This window comes from Strix uralensis, chromosome 1 (assembly GCF_047716275.1).
Source record: "Strix uralensis isolate ZFMK-TIS-50842 chromosome 1, bStrUra1, whole genome shotgun sequence".
Classification (NCBI taxonomy): Eukaryota; Metazoa; Chordata; class Aves; order Strigiformes; family Strigidae; genus Strix; species Strix uralensis.
The window spans coordinates 83,587,705-83,608,665 of record NC_133972.1 but is presented as its reverse complement, the minus strand read 5'-3'; the positions used below and the strand labels follow the sequence as shown (position 1 = coordinate 83,608,665).

The window sequence follows — 20,961 nt, the reverse complement described above, 5'->3', positions numbered from 1 at the left end:
CTGCAGATGTCTGGGAAGTTAAAGTCTCCCACAAGAACAAGGGCAAGCGATCATGAGATTTCTCCTAAATGCCTATAGAATATTTCATCCACCTCTCTGTCCTGGGTGGGTGGCCTATAGTAGACTCCTACTACAACATCTGCCCTGTTGGCCTTCCCCCTGATTCTAACACGAAGACACTCCAAAAGAAAAAAAACAAAGACATGCTTCGCAAATACCTAAACTAAAGAATATACATCTGCCTTGCACTACTTCTACTTACTCCTACTTCAGCATCCCTGAAGCAGATGCCAGGGGGGATTTTCCCCTCAGAATGAATGAGTCTTGAGATGGCTCATATGGTCACATTACAGTAATGCAAAATGCAGGCAGACAGCTATTCCAACATGATCCCCTTAGTAACAGCACTGCCCAAGGAAACAAAGTTGGGTAGGGTTTTAGTTCAAAGAGCATCCAGAGAACCTTTCAGTACACTAATATAAACAAAAGTGTCTTTGAATTTCACACAAAACTCCAGGTAAAATGCTGGTAGAGCCAGTGAACCATTTCAGCAGTCCACCACACGCCTGTGACAGTGGTGGAGGTCTTAAAAACTTAAAAAGCACACACCTTGTGTAAACACAAGACACTGTACCCAGAGGAAGATCGAACTGGCAGCAAGAGTATCATAGTATGCCATGTCAGGAAACCACAGCAGTAAGCAATTTCACCTTTTTTTCTCCCTGGATATCCACAAGCCACATAGACTAATATTTGCACGCTCTCAGCTTCAGCTCTTTTCCAAACAAAATCATGACCAAAGTCCAGAGATATTTTAAATAAAGACACAAGAACAAAATCTGATCACATTCAATAACAATATAATTATTTTTTAAATGAAGATTTCCATTTCTCACAGGGGTCCATCTATCTGCACATATTTGACCACAGACTGAAGAAGCCTTCCAGAGCACACCAGTAATTTGCACGATATAGTATAATTCTGTTCTCTTATTTTTAATTAAATAAAAGGAAAAAACATATGAAAACAGACAAACAGGAATCTTCGAAAATTAAATCCTAAAATGTAGATCAATATTGGAAGGCAGGTATTTTTCTATCACAGACTGATTAAGCAAAAGACAACACTGTGAGGAAGGCAAGGCCTGAGCTTCTCTCCCACCAGACAAGTCCCCATGACACTCCAAAACCACCCCACTCTCCCAGCCCCAGCCACCTTGTAACCCAGACCAGGAGCAGCCAGTAGAGCTTGCCCAATCTCTGCCTAATTAAGAATGAGATGACAAAAGGAAGATGAGTGTAACCTAAGATGTGGCATCTTTTCCCAGAGGAAATACCAAACTTTATCTGATGGAACATTTTTTTAAAATAGTATACTGAAAAAAACAAAGTTCACCACAAAGAGTTACCTTAGTCTGATAAAGGTGGTGAGCTGGTAAGCAGGACACCAAACAGTAGGGGCAAAACCCACTTCACCCTGCCCTGGAGGTTGCTGAACTGTTTGCCCAGCACTATCCCTGCATCTCCTTGTAGCCTGCTAAAGGCCTCTTCTTTCCGGTACTCAATATTCACAAAACTCGAGACCTACCACCACTCAACACTAGTTTCCAAGACACTATTATATGTTAACTATATCTTTCAGTCTCTTTTTTTTTGTTTCCCTTTTATTTGCTCTATTCAGTAATATTACCTCCCTTGTATATTTAAGTCAAATGACACCAAGAAGTTTCAGGGATGGGAGTAAACAACAAAGATGCTGAGAGAACTCAGTTTCTCCAGTCTCAAGAAAAGGCAGCTAAGGACAGATCTCATGGCTGTCTATAACCATCTACTGGGAGGGTGAAGACAAGATTGAGCCAGACTGCTCAGAGGGCCTTGGTGATGGGAAAAGGGGAAACTCACAATCTGAAATGTGGAAAATTCCAGTAAGATAAAGAGAATTTAAAAATTATTTTTTAAAACATAACTATAGCCAGATGCTGGAACAGGTGCTCAAGAGGCTGTTGAATTTCTGCCCTTGAAGATGCTCAAAACTTGACTGGGCAAGGCCTGAGCAGCCTGCTCCAACTGGACCTCCTTCACACAGGGAGTTGGAATTGACCACTATAGCTTGCTTCCAAACTACTTCTTCTAGGATTCTGGCAACTCTTCTATGATTTTCAGGCAACTAACAATAAACAATGCCCTGGCTACAACCCATATGCAATTTAGTAAGATTAGCAATAAGTTTCCCATTAAAATGTTCAGAGTAAACTGTACAGTTAATTATAATGCAATTTTCATTTAGTATTACAAGACAAGTTTGGTTACAACTGTGTGAAATCTTTTCGCATCATCTCCCTCCTTGGATGGGAGAAAGCAAAGAATTAAAGAAACTATCTAGAAGGTCTAGTAAATACATGATTTACTTATGTCTGAACAAAATATGGACTCCATAAGTGTTTAAGTTGTTGGGGACCGCTTGCTCCCCCATAACAGAGCCCTCCAGGGAAGGATGATCCTTTAACAGAGCTGAGAAACTGTTGCTGACCACATGGATGGACAGAGAGAAAGAGACCAAACAAACTCTCTCCTTTCACAAAGCTCCTTCATACATAAATCCAGGACAACTTAATTAAAATGGCTGATTAAAACCGTGCACACTGATTTGTGCTGATGTGAGAGTTTAAACAGTTACACCAGTTTTTTAGATGTAAAATGAACATACAAGGGTAGGTTAAACATATATGACAGGTTTATATCTGTTGAGCATGCTCATGCACAAGACTCCTACACATTTAAAATAAATCATTCAACCATGTACTGCTATTTAGAGCAGAGCTATTCGTATTGTAATCCACTGGCAGAAATCAACATCAGGTCATGGCACTGTTTTCAGAGCTTCAAAGTTTAACATCATTCAGTTCTGGACTCCAGCTCCCACCCTGCATAGAAGGGACAGACTGAAGGCTTAGTCTGGCCTTCTTCCAGCAGAAAAAGGCCAAAGGAAGAATGAAGTACTGTGTTCAAAATGAGAAAAAGGAGAGAAAGAAAAAAAATGTTTGCCATCTGCACCTACATGTCCATTTAAGTCAGGAGACATCAACTGAATATCTCGAGCATATCCTACCCTGTGGTCATAATAAACTGTGGTTAGACCATTACTGGGACTCGTCTCCAAGACTGATGGAGGTCCCGGAATTTTATTCAATTTACTGTAAAAAAAGAGTTCAATCTTATAAAACCATTTTTCACAAAATACTTAAAGAATCAGAAATACATTAAAAACACTTTTTTTTTCCTGTTAGTTAACCTAGACTCCCAGGACTTTGCTCCCTAATTTTTCTTTAGCACAGGCTCAAACTACGATCTAGGGCACGGTTATTTAACTGAGAATCATTGGGCCACATCACACTAAATTACACTCAGTCCTTTATTTCTGAAGGCTTCTAAAAAAAAAACCAACACCCAAAACCCATAAAAAAAAATACAATCAACTCCATACCAAGCCACTCCCAAGCTATCACCACATTTTAACCCAGCTGCAGATAAAATCCCCACCCAGTGTGGTCTATACTCAATTTTCTGTCCCAAGAAAGGGCTAGGATCACCTTGTACCACAAGCAGACATGACAGGAACTATCAAGTATCATACATTTTTTCCTCCACTCATGATTTAAGCAATTTGCTTCTGATTCATACAAATAAAAACTAGTCAGAGTTTCGCATTTCCTGACCAACTGAGTTACCGTTAGCACTTTTTAAGAGAACAAGCAATTTCAGGGTGCCAGCATTAGCAGCCCTAACATTAGCTAACCATTCTCCATTTTATCCCCATCTTTTTCGGGGCAGAGGAGGCCACAAGTAGCCCTCGTGATGCTTGGGACCTGCTGACTACACAGTAGAGAGGGAGTACACGTTAGTGCCTTTTACTTCCTAAAGAGGCAGAAATCCAGGGACCACCTTGCCCAACATAAGAGTTAAACACTATGTTGCTAAATATTTGAAATAAAACTCAAAAAATGTAGGCAAAGAAGAATTTCTATTTCAGCAAATTGTCATTGTTACTTATATATAATCTCACTAGCATAGCTAAATTGTTCGAGTTATAACAGCAGAGTGACCTCAGTTTCAGTCAGCCTCAAGTTTCACGCTTCTGAAACAATCGCTGATGTGTAACTGAAGAGATTATTAATGGAATGAGTGTTTTACGCTAGTCAGTCAGGTCCTATCCATTCACAGTATGAAATTTAGATGGGCAAACTAAGTCTTTAAAATAATGGTGCTGGTTCCAAGGAAAAAAGTAATGAGTAATGACATATATATTAAACATATCATAGTTTGAAAGAAGAAATGCCATTAAGTGTTTTGAAGCAAAAGAAAGGTAGTACCACCCTCACATACTTGTGCAGCTCCAAATGACAACAGGGTGCAACTTTAAGACAACAGCTATTCAAGTGTAATTGACAGCCTAATTTGATTGGTATTATTCATACGCATTACAACACGCAACTTGGCACAAGTGCGCATTCAGGAAAAGAACGGCCGTTTAAAAAGAAACTTTTCACCTGCAAATTCAGAAAGTCACTTCCTTTGAAAATTAGCGAACTATAATGAAATTTTCCACCCTGTGTCGCTGTTCAAAGTGGACCCACCCTTGTCTTCCTAATATAGATGCTGATTTGGTTTATTGATTTATTTGGCTTTATTTTTGGTTTGATTTGATTTATGCTGGTTACCATAAAGACCTTGAAGAAGTTTTATTAAGTCTTAAACTCCATTAACATTGTTGTGAGATCCATAAAGTAATTCACCTAATTGCTCCACTGATACAGATGTTTTTACACCAATACTCACTATCAGTATTTCTTAATCCAGAACAAGTGAGGTAGCATGGATTAACATGAATATAGAAATTAATGAATAATCAGAAACTATGTGCCTTGGACTATTAATACTTACAGTGACAGTGTCACAGAAAACAACAGTCATGAACCAGAACTGTCCCAAGTCATCTGAACAGAGCACCAACTGAACAAGTTACACTGCCTCAGGGCCTAAACTGCATCTGCTCCCCCTTACACACCCCCGCCCCAAACTAATGGTGACACTCTGGCAGCCACAGCACAGCATGAGCCACAGTAGATAATCAGGAGCCAGCTACCGGCGTCAGAACAAGCCACACTGTATAATTACAGTGGGTATAAGCCTGACAAAAACTAACCCAATAATATTGTCCATTTCTTTCTCATACTGAAGACTCACCATTTCTGTCATGCCATAAAATCCTTAACTAATCACATTCAAGATTTTAAAGGGTCTGTAGTACTCTAAAATGGGCTTCAGATGATATGCAAATTTAAGACAAAGTCAAGAATGTTTTTAAAGGGTATTTTTATTAGTGTTAAGTTTTTCTTATTAACATTGACTGATAAATACTTCATCTAAACTTCCATTACACTAGTCACGATAATCAATTCAAGCAATTTTGACTCCAAGTGATAGGTCGTTCAAAAATTTCTTACTTTCTACTTCTATAAAGTTAACATCCAGCTGTGCTTTTTATACACAGGTAGCATAAAAAGATTCTCTACTCACCTTAACATGATCAAAAACCCACATGTCAAGCTCGGCTGCATCTTGTGCTCCGAAGTCTTCACTTTCTGCAGTGTAACAAAATGTATAAACGTGATCTCCAGTAGCACCTGCAAAAACAATATAGATGGAATAAGAGACAAAGGGAAGTTCTCTTCCTTTTCTCATAGTCAAAAAAACATTAATATTAACGAATAGGAGGAAAAAACCTATCAAGAACGACAACCCTGAGAGAAGCCAAAGAAGTTTTCTCCTTATTCTAAACTTTCCCATAATTTATGGTTTTTTGATGCCTGGATACCATTTTAACTCATTATCTTATCAGCATCTCAGAGGAACGAGGAGCAATGTTATCCAGTATGTTCAGGTGAGGAAATAGAAGTATGGAAAAGCAGATAGGAGTAGAACAAATCCCAGTTAAAGCAAATTAATCAGAATTTATTTTTGAAACAGGGATTTCACTAAGAAACTTCTAACAGAGAAAGCTACACATTAAGAGCCTTCTTTGAACACACGTGGTTTTTTTGGGGGGTGGGGGGTTGTTAAAGAAAATGTACTTAGCTTTTGGTTGTTAAACTGGATCTTATAAGACAATGCCTCATCAGTGAGGCCTTTTACACAGGAAATATCATATATCACATATAAGGAAGGCCACAGGAGGGATGTAACTTAGTTACTGTACATCAATTCTAGGAGGCAATGCAGTATTGAAAGCCAAGTAGACAACTTCAGAAAAACAATACTGAAAGTCTTCATCTTTAAAACATGGATTCAAACTACAAAACGGAGAACGAGCGGACTATGTTCAGGTATAAAGTACAACATGAGGGCTGCGGAAGTGAAAACACAGCATCTGGACAATTTCATTCTGTACTCGCTATCAAGAGAGCAAAGCAGAGAAGGGCGGGGGGAAAAGAAGGATGAAGACCTAATAGAAAGTAAACTTCTGAAGTCCTGGAAAGATCTGAAGTTAGGTGGGGTTTAAGGAAATAATTCAGTCAATGGCTGAGCTGTTACAGCTCAGGGATGCTATTTCTACCGTGACAATATAAACTCCCAGAAGGGAAAGTGTTCTTCAATCAGTTGATGGCCAGAGAGAATATAACCAATTTACTGGATGTCACAATTATATCACGTAGTTTTGTAAGCTTCCAGGCTTGTGAATGAACTAACATCCCAGTGTAAGTGAGCTGTTTAACCAAGATTATGTCCAAACCCACAGAAGGGATGCAGGTATTTCAAGTCAGGAAGATGAAAGCTGGCACAGATTTTCTGGTGCAGCTCCCCCCTGCCCCCCAGGAAACGTTACTACTACTTATAACCCAGAACACTCACTGCAGGTCTCGCAGTCTGAAAGAAAAGTAAGAAAATAATCCCAGGCATTAAAAAGTGAATTCAGGAGTTCCAATTGGTGGATAAATGAGTTCAAAAGAAGAAATTAAGCCCTGGCCATCACTATCAGGATGACTGATGGTCTAAAATGGTAGAGTGCTGTACTGTTCTTCCATAGTGTCACAGCAAACCCAAGAAGACCTGTCTTTGAGAGGTGCCATGCCAAAGAAACCAAATAAAAGTGTGCAGTTTGCAGATTGAGCAAAGGAACACATCTGCTACCCATTTCTAATGTCTACCAGAAAAAAAACACACCACCCCACCCAACCCTGTATTGCCATGAAGAGAAACAATGGCAAAATGAAGCCATACTAGGAAAGTTTTGGAGTGCCTGCACAGCTTATAAAATAATTGATTGGGGTTTTTTAAAGTAAGAAACCCTACTATGGAAAATGGTACAAAATATTATCCTATTTCTTTTGTTTGAGAGGTCACAAGCAACAGTAAGCCCAATACTTTCTTTAAGTCTGGGATGAGGAAGCAAACATGGGGTAGAGAAAAAGAAGGAAGCTAGAAATGAAAACGTCCTTTAGAAGTGAGCACAGAGCTCTACTGGGTTAGGTGCTGCCATTACCCTAAGGGAAGTAACTGGAGGTGCCACAAACTCCCACAGCAGACACCACCTGTTCCTATTCAGACTTTTCTGGCACATTAGCTCGCCCTCAGCATCAATATTCAGATATTAGGATCAGGGATCAAGTTATCACCATCTTAGAATAAGATTCACGTCCTGCAGAAAGCAAAGCTGCTGCTCTGCTAGCCCGGCAGCTCCTGTGTCTGACAAGCCTTTCATGGGTCACAGCCCAGACCAGCAGGAGACTTTTGCTAGTAAATTTTGCAGGCACAAAAGAGGGGAAAAAAGAATGAAGGCACAAGGACAGTCAGACAGTGAGCCAACAGAGCATGGGCACCAGAGAGCTGTCAAACACAGCCAGGTGAGGAATGTGAGAAATTCTGCATTTTTGTTGGTGCGCTGTAGGAACAAGTAACGAAGAGAGGAGACTGAGAAGTCTGTCTGTCCAGAATAACCCTGACCAAGGTTTGTCCTGGTTGTCCTCATGGTCTTGATGATACTCTTCTTCATACTCAAGGTAAACAATGACACTAGCCTTGCTGCTAGTTTCCAAGAGAGAGAAAGGGAACCTGTGGAACAAATAGCAATCTGAGTGCAAAGGACTAGTATCTACTTCCCTTTACAGAAGCAACAGCCTCAGCTCCTTTTTCAGTGTGGCATTTAATACTCTGGCTTATACTCCAATTTAGACCCATGACAAAACAGTACAGGACTGGACTGTTCAAGTCAAACCTCAAATTCTGACAAGTCTAGAAGAAAACCTCAAAATTTTAAGGACCATTCTGGAAATAAAATAAGCATTTTCAAAGTACATAATTTTCAGATAATTTCAAGGTCATAATCTAAAAATACCATAGTAAATACATTAGCACACTGAATTTGTGTAGCTTAAAGTAAATTTAACTATTACAAATTAACACCTTTTAATCCTGCTTATGATGTAAATTGCACACCCGTTCCAAAGGTATTTCTGACATTTTCTCAGATTAAAACACTAATCACACAAGTCATTGAGACTTTGACAAATTTACATTTCATGCATATCTATTTTGGTATTTAAAGAGATCTGTGAGCATTTTATTTACTTTTCCTGTAGAATCCTCAACCAGTGCATTGAAATATTTATTTTATGACAGGAAAAGGACCTGACAAACATAGATAATGACAGGAAACAGAGGATTTTTCTCTCCTTCCCAAAAAACAGGAGGTGTTATATACTCTTCATGCATCCAGTGAAAGCAGTGAAACAGTAAATAAAATTCTGAACATTTTTTTGGCATGATAGAATACACACAAGAAGAGTCCTGTGACTTCACTAATTTACAACATGGAAAGAAGGAGAGGAATTAGGCTATGCTCCCCTACCTCCTTTTTGGCTTTTTTGTAAAAGTAAAGTTAAAGAACAAACACTTGATTCCATTTCCTTCCATACTATAAAATTTCTCCTTTTTGGAAACTGTGTTATAAAATCCTTTCTGTATTATAAAACTTTTCCTCTTTGGAAAAAGGGGAACTACCTTTTTCTACTAAAAGAAGTTGATCTACCTTTCTATCATGAAAAACTACGATTCGTTTTCCCATACAGCATCTACTTCTCAGATACAATGCTGCACTAAACCCTTCTCAATTTGGAGGGATTTCCCTTCCCCTGCCAAAGAATGCTCCATTGTTAATGCCACTCAGAACAAGTCGTATTGAGAAACACAGCAACAGTATGGTATTACCCTTGCACATCCCTCCAGATAACATCAAGGCTGCTTCCAAGTCCTCTGCTTATCTTCTTACTCAAACAAAACTAGTAGAAGGACACAGCTCTGGGAAATTCTTGAATTCCCCAAATATTTTCCCAAGAACATATCTCAAAACGTAAATAATCTGTTCAAGGGAACTACCTTTCCCCTCTCCCCAGGCACCATCAAAATATTCCCAAATACAAGCTGTAATCTGAGGTCATGGGAAATTATCAGGAGATATTTTTAAAGCTTACCATTAATTTATGAGGATCAAGCAAAGAACAGAAAAGAGGGGGTGTGTGTGTGTGTAATATCAAGAGAAGATGCAGAAGAGACTGGAGTTCAGAAAAAGTTCAAGAACCATAATGAGAAATATGGTGTACACTTTTTGTAAATCAATATTAGATTTCACTCCTATCCTGCCTATCATATTTTTTTTGATTTGTCAATGTCAATACTTAGAACAGCAGCATACACCCCTAGCTTGTCACCTTTTCACTCCAGTCTGTTTTATTCCGAGATTATGGAAAAGGGTGTATACGCCCTCATTCTCCCAAGAACAAAATGAAATTAAACTTGGAGACCCTTTAAATGTTTGAAGTGTTGCTCAGCAATCTCTGCATGCTCAAAGACCAACTGCGCTGGCTGACAAGATTTTAACACACTGCACACCATGGGGAAAAGACCTCAGCTTCAGGAATAGTACCAGGCAGCTCCTACTTGCATATAGTTCTTCCCTTTATACATTATTGTTCTGGAGTAGAAGCAGGATAACCCACAATAAGCTACTTCTCCAACTCAGACACTCGAAAAGCATGGCTGCAGTTCTATCACCCAACTCACTGGGAGCTGCATGCAGAGGAAGAAAAAACACAGCTACAGGCTTGCAAACAAGAGCTTTAAACCTCAACCAAAGAAAAATTATTAGGTCCTTTAACTAAGGGTGTGTTTCCTGTAGTATGCTGGTACAATTAGGTAAGGCCTATTAAATGGAAACCAGGTATACACAAATATACAAACCGGAAATACTTCATTCACCACCTTCCCTAACTCAAAAATTGTGTCTCTATTTTACTACATGATAACTATGTCTTAAAGATTCACAAAATTTAAACGTTACCTTTTGCAAACATTGGCAAAATATCAGGGCTTCCCCAGCTCCAAGTATATTTACTTTCGTTGAAAACAGAGTCAAATTCCACTGGATTCTCCTTCCATCCTGTTAAGCAAATATTTAAATGGCATTTAAATGGGATTGCCAGAAGATCTCATTGACTGCTAAGATTGATAGTCCATACAAAGTGTTGGGTGGGTTTTTTTAAAGTTTCCCTTATATTATTTCACAATGAACTCCACTTTGACAGTCTTGGTTTTACTTCCATTTCAATCTGTATCTGCAATTAGTCCCCATTCATTAAGAAGTGAGCTGGAAACCTAACCCAATCTCATTATGCAGGGCTTCAGACAAAACACGCAGCTGGTTTACCTTCTAAACAGCTCAAATTCTCCTGAATTCTAAATCCCCTGTTGTCTGAACTCAGGTTTTGGCATTTTAGGCAATAAATTACCACTCATATATATATCTTATTTCCAGCAGTCACGTTCCACCTCACCACAATAAAACCTTCAAGATCTTCTGTTTCCATGACAAGGCAGCTGACAGAAATATAGAGATGCTCTTAACAGCAATTCCTGCCAACCCTGCATTTGTAGCAGATGTCAGAAGAACCAACCTTTTGATTAGGTACATAGACAAGATGAAGTAATTCCTCTTACCTCCCCTGTCCAAAATCAACACACAACATTACAAGTGTTCAGGCCTGGAAGCCTGGGGGAAGGCAGAGGACCACACGAAAGACCAAGTCAGTAATGTGAAAGCTTGTTCCACATTATTAACCACCAAGCATGCAATAACAGCTAGCTCTGGACAAAAAATACAGTTGGGGTTTTCACTTCATTTTGCTACTGATCCTCCAACTCAGCCTAGCAATAGTTCAGCTAAGACACTGCAGTTCACTTCTGGTTTGTGACATCTACTTTGCCATCTCCCATTACATCCCAAATGGTAATGAAAAACCCTGTTACGTGAAGAGGTCACTCCATAAGATACTTCTGCTTTTAGACTCAGGATGCTAAATTTTACCATGCTAAAAAATATTAAGTAAACTATTTTCATAGATATCAGTGTCAAGAGTGGGAAATCCATCCAAAATTATTCTTTTCCATATAATCTTGGTATACAAGACACTATGCAGGTATTTATCAACAGTCATCTAGAAGCCCAGCACATCACTGAAACACCTTATTTTGGAGGACAGCGTTCAAAGCTGTAGGACCAGCATACCTTTAGCAACGGCACTGACATCTTCATAAAATCCAGCTATAAGCGCAACGTGCCCTGGCCTGGATTCTGTTGGGACTCGGGTGTGAGAGATCCCCCAGCTGCCATTATTCTCTAGAATACCCCTGAAAACAGGATATAAGACAGTTAATACTTACGACTTCTTGGAAGTACAACAAATTGCAGATAAAACAAGTGACAGGTAGATGTGAAGCAGGAAATGCAAAAAAACCCCAGACTAAAACACATTTTCACTACTGCCTGCTGTGCAGCAAAACAAGCAGAACATTAACCTGCAAGTAGTTCTATATTATAACACCCCACAGTGAACATTACTGTTGTGGCCCATCAGCACTGCAAACAAATGAGTTTAGCTGGAGTTCTAATACACTCAGAATTAACATACTATTTTTTTCTGCTGCTTTCTGCTATAGCTTACTTTTTTTGCCCCTAACAGATTGTTTCTGCCTGGTGTTACTTTTCACTGTTCCTTCCATTTAGCTTGAAAGTGTCTAGTTCAATCTTCTCTTACTCATTAAATATGCTCAATCATAATTAGGTCTTGTGACCATGTCTGCCTTTATCTGTGTTGAATATCAGAAGTTGGCATCAAGAGAATTTAAAAACCACATAAATCTAAGCTGCAAATCATTTCATCAACACGAAGAAAATTTATGTAAACCTTGTATCTTTTGCAATTACACCGAAGTGAAGGAGAGTATCTTCTCACCACATATACAGAAATACATAAATTGTCTAGGGATAATGCACATACAATAGTTATAACAGATAAAAAGCAAAGGAAATAAAGGACAAAGTCCAAGTGTAAGAAACAGCCTCATAAACTACTCCTGTCTGCTGAAGATATAACAGCTGGAGACTGTCAGAGAGCAGGTGGTGAGCACTACCATATGCTGTTTTCTTGTCTCCATCTTCTGGAAGAAGAGAAAGATTCACTGCCCACTGTCAGAGCAAGGGGAGAAAGAGAAAAAACACACCAGGATATAGCTTCTACTAATGTTTAGGAAAAAGGCAGCAGAATCTTCTGAAGAAATTCAAAGAAGTTTTTAAGAGTCAAATCTAGTGGTAAATTGTATTTATGTTGTTCTTGATATAAGCAAGAAAATTTGTTATGCTTACTGGATGCATTTTAGCTCAAGTAGATTATAAGTTCATGCTTTATAACTTTATTTTTAACAGAGATTTTATACAACTGTTAATTACAAGATCGGTACACTCACAGCTCTAAATATATTTCTCACTAATGAAGTAAGAATCAAACCACAATATAAAATTTCAGGCTTTACTCTAAGCTTGCAGGATTCACAGTTTGCTTGTTGGGGTTTTTTTTAAACTCATCTTAGACTTCACATTTTCAGGCCTACTTGAAAGCCCACAGGACTATTTGGAATAGCCCAAATACTACAGTGAAAAATGTAAAAGGTGATATAGCACTCCGACATGCTATTCGTAACTCTCAGCTAGGTTTTAAGACAAGCTGTAGTGAAAAAAGTACTACTTTGAAAAAAGGATTTAAGTATTTGTTAAATTTGTTTCTAATTTATTCTCACTGAAGACTCTGATCAAAATGTATTGCACTAGCATTAATGGAAGATTTAAGACAAACATAAAACACTTCTGGCTCTCCAGACACTTCATTGTCACAACAGGTAGGAAATTTCATTAGAATTTGATTTGTATTGAGTTGGAAAGTAATCCTTTACCTTTGCTTTTGTGGGGCTGTATCACAGAATCTGAAGTCAACAATAACACATACTAGGCAGAAAAAAATATAGCCAGATAATTCAAAATAGCTAAATGAATTTTGAACAGATAAATGACATTATTTCAAATCCTTTTACTCAGAAGAACCACTAAAAAAACCTTAATTTCCTTGACAGTATAAACATTAGCTACCCATAACAATGATGAATATGATTTAGTAATATGGCTGAAACATGACAGGCAAGGAAGAAAATATCTTCCCCAAAATTCCCACCACAGCACTTCAGACCACCTAGTGTCCCCTCACAGCTATCACAACACCGCTGAAAAACAGATTTTTCACAAATATCTCTAAAAGAAAGACTAGGTACTTGGCATATATCAGTCAGCAATCTGCTCCAAGCCTAATGGATATTTATTATTAATTTTATGTACCTACTAAAATGTTGCTTCTATTTATACCACATTGCTACAAGAATGGTCCCTGCTCATTTAAAGATAATCTTTCCTCATTAACAATGCAGTAATTCCCGAAGTGCTCCACCTGTATGAGAAGTCCTCTGGCTGTTACGCTGCCTGCTATTACAAAGTGGGTAAGGGACCGAACACTTGGCACTTAGGAATGAATGTGCAAAAAAGATTACTGTGTTCAGTTTTGGGCCCCTCACTACAAAAAGGACATTGAATGACTCGAGCATGTCCAAAGAAGGGCAACGAAGCTGGTGAAGGGTCTGGAGCACATGTCCTACGAGGAGCGGCTGAGGGAACTGGGGTTGTTTAGTCTGGAGAAGAGGAGGCTGAGGGGAGACCTCATTGCCCTCTACAGCTACCTGAAAGGAGGTTGCAGAGAGCTGGGGATGAGTCTCTTTAACCAAGTAATAAGGGATAGAACAAGAGGGAATGGCCTCAAGTTGCACCAGGGAAGGTTTAGACTGGATATTAGGAAGCATTTCTTTACAGAACGGGTTGTTAGGCATTGGAATGGGCTGCCCAGGGAGGTGGTGGAGTCCCCATCCCTGGAGGTGTTTAAGAGTAGGGTCGACTTAGCGCTGAGGGATATGGTGTAGTTGGGAACTGTCAGTATTGGGTTGATAGTTGGACTGGATGATCTTCAAGGTCTTTTCCAACCTAGACAATTCTGTGATTCTGTAAATTGCATATACTTTGGGTTAATATTATTGAAAAAGGAAAGCTCAGACAGCAATAACTTGGCAGAATAAAAAAGGAAGCAATTAGAGCAACCAACGTCTGATCTTGCTGACCTGTTTACAAAGGTAACTTCCGTAATTTGTGTAGCTCAGAGTTTTGGTGACAAAACACTGAGCCTCTTGCTTCAAAATTGGAGCACGATATGCAATAGAGCAGAAGATATGCCCTGGACTGCCTCGCCCTCCACCTTCCAGAAGGCACAACATGCCACATGCTTTTTCTTTTCATCATCTTTCACATACACATGCTTACACATGTATGCATTTATACGCAGACTAAAAAACAATGAGAGAAATAGAGATGGCACTTCAAACCTTTACTGGCATTTTATTCTACTCTGTGACCTGCCAGCATCTTTGCTTGTTACAAGGCAGTTCCTTCCCCTCCATTCACCCATGTACTTTCACAGCAGGTGACAATGTTTTATTTCTACAGATTTTGAAATATAAAAACCATAACTCCACAAACAAGGTAAAGCAGAGACAGCAAAAGTGCAAACTTCCCAACACTGGACAAGCTAATACATGGTTTAACTTTTTATTTCTAGATAGGCATGATAATGCTGAATGGCTGAAACTGAGTAACTCAAACCACTTAATGGCAAAAATACCCATTATAACTCTTTCCTAGCCACTACCCACCACTGCTTCTACTGATGAGGCCATTACAGCATTCACACCGTGTTGATGGTGCAAAAGACCAACAGTTTTACTGCTAAGAAGAAACTGCTCTGGAGAAAGCGTGAAGTCCACTGCTAAAAGACAACATGGAAAACTCAGTGATGTGGCAGAGATCTGCCAGTGGCAGACATCACCTTACAAAAACACTAACAGAAGAAGCAGGTAGAAGTAAACCCTTATAAGCTGGCAAGTGCTGTAGCAAGGGCTCCTCAGATTTCTGTAGCAGACTGCAAATGCCCTAACAGCTTCAGAAGATTGATTATTCAGGTTTGCTCTGACATTCAAGCCCAACCAGTGCTATTACACAAAAGTTGTCTCATTTAATACTATCTCTTTTTTCAGTCAAAGAAATTATGTGTCCTATGATCGAACAGTTATCTTGCTATAAGGAAACAGGGAAGGTTGGTGAAAATTAGTTTTAAGCACTCAAGGATATGACTTAACACTCTCTTTTGGCAGGATTAGTTTTTCACAGTCTTAAACCAAATCATTCTATTAAGCAATCAGACACACACTAGAGAGCACAAGGGAGGCAGCAGGGTTACGCATGCAGGAAGGGTGGAACAAATAGGAAGTGGCAGCCTGCTGTTAGATCCATTCAGGCCATCTTTTTTAATCACTCCTTAAAAACCTTCATCAGTAGCTTAGAATTAGAAGACAAGCACATTAATGAACTACTCCTAAACTGAATTTAAAATGCTTCCTTGATGTTAACAGCTCTGTCAGGCTTCAGAATTGATAACATGCTGATGTGGAGAAAGTTCACACTCCTCTCAATTACTGGCTAGCTGTAGTTTTCAGAGGACAATATTGACTCAATTTACTCTGTTCATGGTTTAGCAGCTTTACGTACAACAAGGGACACCAACACAAAATTCACGCATTTCTGCAGAGTGTAACTCTGCAACGTGTTACTTCAAAGGCAGAGGGAAGGCAGTACCCAAGTCACCACAGTTGCCATCTTTCCTCTTGTTCTCTTTTCAACATTACACAGAGCTGCCTCCAGACGCGAAACCTCCTGGATCACAAGTGTTTTCAGACGGACTTACCGCAGGTAAGGTGCCTGGGGCGTATTGTTGCTGTTCAATTCATACAGCGAATCTGCCCGCAGACCATCAGCAACAAAGAGTACGAGACGTTTTGCCGGAGGTGGCAGCGGAGTCTGCTGAGGAGTCATACCATGAACCAGGGGAGAACTGAAGTAGATTTCAAAAATGGAGACCAAGAACACACAATGCACAAGGAGACCAGCAAGTATGAAGACTGGTATACCCATGGCAACAGCGGGCTGGCAAAGTCCAACACTGAGAGGGAGAAAGAAAAATAAAGTTAGGCAGATGAGACTTACCAGAATCAGTATTTATTTCATTTTCTATAGAATAGGAGTACCATAACCATGGTTATTACCCAGGATCCATCATCAATCTCTGTTTCCAACAAGTTTTTTGCCAGATGTTTTGGTCAAAAGTCACTGCACAGCTAATTCAGACTTTCAGATAGTCATTATGTCTCAGCAACTCACCTCTGGTATTTACTGGGGTATCAGATGGCTTCAAAAGACCATTGAATCAAGCCAGTTTGTCTGATATTCAGCAGTTTTTTGTTGCCTACATCAGTGATAGAAGACTGACAATGTGATGTCTCCATGAACATACTACCCTCTACTGGCTGACTGCATGACAGTGTTGACGTCTGTTCAGGCAAACGCAAGCCAAAGACAGCTAAGGAAAGCCATCCTACAGCGAACATCCACCCAGAGTTGCTTTTTCAATGTTTACTATCAATTCTGGCTCATTATATTCTGCCTAGGAACAGAAAACTGCTTTTAAAGGAACAAAGATGCTCTGCTGAGTGCAGAAAACACCAGTTGAAGGATTATGCTTCATGGATTATGATATTCTCTTTTTGAATTCCTTTTCTGCCCTGTCATCCCCTAAAGTCAGGTTAGGGATACAAATATGCTTAATAACAGGTTCACTGGAAATGTACGTGTGTCACATGTACTGAAGGGTCATATGATGCCTACTGAAGGCAATGCAAATCAGCTAAGTGTGGGATCTGAGCCTGAATGAGGCTTAGTTCTGACAAAGTACTATTAGTGCTGTCCAAGCTGCTAACTTAGTTATTTAAATACTAGCTAATGATCAACCATAACACCACCTCCACTCACCAATTTAGAAACAGATGTTCCTAACAGCCTGGGAGGTTCAGATATTCAATTACCTCTATAAATCCACACACCTCTCCAAAATAAACTCTTTGTTTCAGAATCTAGTTAGGGCTTCTAAATGACAGTATGTAAGTTCATCTTGCTACTTACAGAATTCCAGTAGCTGCACAGACACAGACAACCACTACATGGCAAGACTATTATTCTTATCAAAGAAAGAAGAAGGGCTTCACTATCACATAACCTTAACTCTGAACAAAACTCTAAAAGATGTTTTTTAAAATAAAAATTTTAAAGGGCCAGGAAAACCAGACAAAAACCCACACACTAAAAAGATTTTAAAGTTCATATATATTATTACTAATCCAAAGAAAATTCGATCTGTATGCAACTTAAACATAACTTCCAATTCCACTCATTTTCCCTGCTGAAACAAAGATGCAACTCCAATCCTAATCAGAAATATTAATATAGTAATTTTTTGGTTTAGAGATTTGGTAAGAAAACCATGGAACAAGATTGAGAAAATTAAATACAACATTTCAAAAAGACACATAGTAGTCACACTTAAGTGATCAAAGAGAAACTTTTCATTAATCAGGAACTTACATGCTTTTATGTCTACAAGTGAGATTCAAAGATACTTGGAATATTTGTAAATATCAGTTTGTTTATTTTTTTATTTTTCAGTACTCAGGGCTCCTGCATGAATTTAAATACATGAAATCACAGCCACAGAAATACCATTAAGTTGAATGCCAGACCTCATTTTATTCAGTTTTATTTTCCACTGGGCTTTTTCTTCTGATGTGGTTTCTCTTATCAAACACAACTGAACTATTCATGCCTTAAAATGATGAGATTAAACACCCTACTAAACAAAGCAGTTACTTCAGATACTTACTGTTGTATATTCCCAGTGCTACAACTCTATAGCTCAACATATTCTAAATTTTTCTAATTAAAGTATTAGTAACCTCATCTGTTTTCAGCACCAGCTATTTCTCTTTGCTTTAACTCTCCCCAAGCCTGAGTCCTTGCTTGCACAAAAAAAGAGTGCAATCAACACAATTCAAATTTAATGCTGTCTTAGACTACAGTGATCTACAGAATTAATTAAAAAAAAGAGAGACTTTTTTTGCAATCACAGTTTGACTATATTACACTAGACTATTCATCTGGGTACATCTCCAACTGCTCATCACCATCAGATGATTTCAAGACAGGCAGCTCTCAGTGCACCTGCTTCTACCACATACCTCACAGCCACTCCTTCTGCCTCTAGCTTAGCTTACATCGCTCCTTTAATGTATGACTTCGCATGTCATCACTGTGACATAACATCATTAAGAGCATCTTATCCTCAGACTTACAAATACCTTCCCACAGGTATCAAGTGTTTGGACAGCTCCTGACTGCATCTCAGCTGAATGCCAGAATGGCACCTGGTACCTTTCCTAATGGCAGTCTTGCTTTCAAAATACTAAGCCACTGGGCGAGCTGTTGCAAACAAGCACTCATCTGTGGTTAGAGAAGGCTCCAACTCAAAGAACAAGGTTTAAAAACAGTCTACAGCAATTCGAGAGAGGCACCAGTGACCTTCTACACCTTTTCATCTTGACCAAGTTACAGCTAAACTTGGTCATTGCCAGCCCAAAGTGCCTAAAGTTTAAGACAGATGATTTGTGAAATACATCCTCTTCAAACATCCTAAGTATCATGGAAGGACAAAACATTTCCGGTAACTTGTTTTCAGTGGAAAAGGAAGTTCTTTATCACTGTCTGGGTTTCTCTGGGACTTCCAAACCAAAGCACCCATTCTACCTCTGTAGGACAAACACCCAAGACCAGGCTTTTTTGGACCCAACTTTCCACAGGTCCATTCCCAACTCAGTGTCAGCTCCTCTCAACACATGCTATGTCCCTTGGTGCAGACCTCCATTTCTTCTCAGCCTGCAACTGATACGTATTTGACTACTGAGAAGGGCAAAAGAAAAGCAAGCAGGCATATAGATGACATTTCTTGTAGAGATCCTTTTCTCTGACAGCTGAACAGGGCAGGCGGGAGATATCTGACAAAGCAGAGCAGTGAGACTATCAGAAAACAATGACGCGACCATGCACATTAGCCCTCTCAAAGGTAGATGATGCTCAGGGGAAGGCAAAGCTTGGGTCCTTGAATGCAGTTAAGTTTCTGTTTTAACCCATGATACGGAAACATTAGTTTGCCTAAAAGGTATGGCAATGTGAATGAAAATGGACAATTCCCAGAAAGCTTTTCCTAGAGACTGAAGACAGCCACACGGATCCCCCAGGCACGCTGCCTGTGACAGACATGGCAACAACTGTACATATGGATCAGTTTCTGAGCCACCATAGTGCAGATAAAAAGGTAACCAAGATAACACATTCAGTCGCTCTTATTCACTGGATTACAAAATTACTTATTAGACACCTGACAAATACTCACATCTGGAAACAAACAGATTCAGATATTAATGAAGTAAAGTATTCCCTGTCAAAAAAATGCCTTCACTAGGCCCCTCTGAATGTACGAGTACCACAGTCTAAGACAGACATAGGTGGAAGACGGTTGAACAATAGGCTGAAATGGCCCCTTCCTGTATAAAAACCAGTTTGCATTTTGAGAAAGAGCTTGTCTAAGTGATCCATTGCTGTGCAGAAACAGGTCTTGGCTGATACTGGTTCATTTCTTGGCTGAATTGTCAACTGGTAATTCACACAGTTCCTTTAACTAAAAAAAGCCAGCAAGACAGGAAGTCAAAGAAATCAAAAAGAACATCAGAAGTACCATTCAGAAATTTTCTCCAGTTTGCACCTATACTGGTAAGAAAAATGAGGGTGCTTTACCACTCCCAGAAGGAGAGATAAAGCAGTCACCCCAGCTACAATCTATGTTAAGGCCAACAGAGCTGACAAGGCCAGACCACCAGCATTTCACTATCAACATCAACATTTAATTGCAAACTTTTGAATTTCAAGTGTTAGAATATGTCCTACAAATCAGAGGACAATCCTCTTTTCTAATAGGGAATGCCAAACTCACTTGAATTCACATTTGCAGGTATTTAAGCTTCTTAAATCCAGGATAGGCTACTACCTTTCATTCTGCTGTGGAACAAGATAATTTTGGCCATGCATTTCTAGCTACTTGATATGAAAAGTCATTAGTTTAAAGGATGCCAAGGCAACAGAGAAAAAACATCTCTTCTTGAAGCAGCCATCCACGCCCCAGAACCCTACTATTCAAAGTTGATTGACCATGGATCACTGAACCATGAAAGGTTAAACCACCAAGGAAGAAAGTGAAGGTAAAAGACAGAGGGACCTCTGGGATTTGTCAGTGAACCTCCATAGAAAAGAAGGATTAATGCTAAGTAATGTTTGTGCTGTGTAATTGCAGCTACAAGTGTTTGTGGCACAAACAGAAGAAAAAGATGAGTATCTCTCACTTCAAGTGTAAATTGATACTTGGGGTCATCTCTCCTCCATTGCACTCTTACATGAAGGGCCATCAATACAGAAAGGGAAAGCTAAATATT

The 20,961-nt window shown here is 39.3% G+C and overlaps 1 protein-coding gene across 5 annotated transcripts in view; it reads right to left on the bottom strand.

The window, feature by feature from the left end:
* Positions 1–20,961, bottom strand: part of PIGN (phosphatidylinositol glycan anchor biosynthesis class N) — a 111,335-nt gene that overhangs the window by 80,094 nt on the left and 10,280 nt on the right. For 4 of the 5 annotated variants that reach the window (XR_012629524.1, XM_074873660.1, XM_074873679.1 and 1 more), the window contains exons 2-5: positions 16,278–16,532; positions 11,618–11,739; positions 10,394–10,492; positions 5,578–5,684 (exon numbers count right to left, since the gene is read on the bottom strand). Coding sequence is in view for 4 of the 5 variants with exons in the window: in XM_074873660.1 (XP_074729761.1) it covers positions 5,578–5,684; positions 10,394–10,492; positions 11,618–11,739; positions 16,278–16,504 (555 nt within the window). In the remaining variant the exon portion in view is untranslated. Of the gene's footprint in view, positions 1–5,577; positions 5,685–10,393; positions 10,493–11,617; positions 11,740–16,277; positions 16,533–16,750; positions 17,479–20,961 lie in introns of those variants that run through there. The other variant, XM_074873669.1, reaches the window with a different exon arrangement.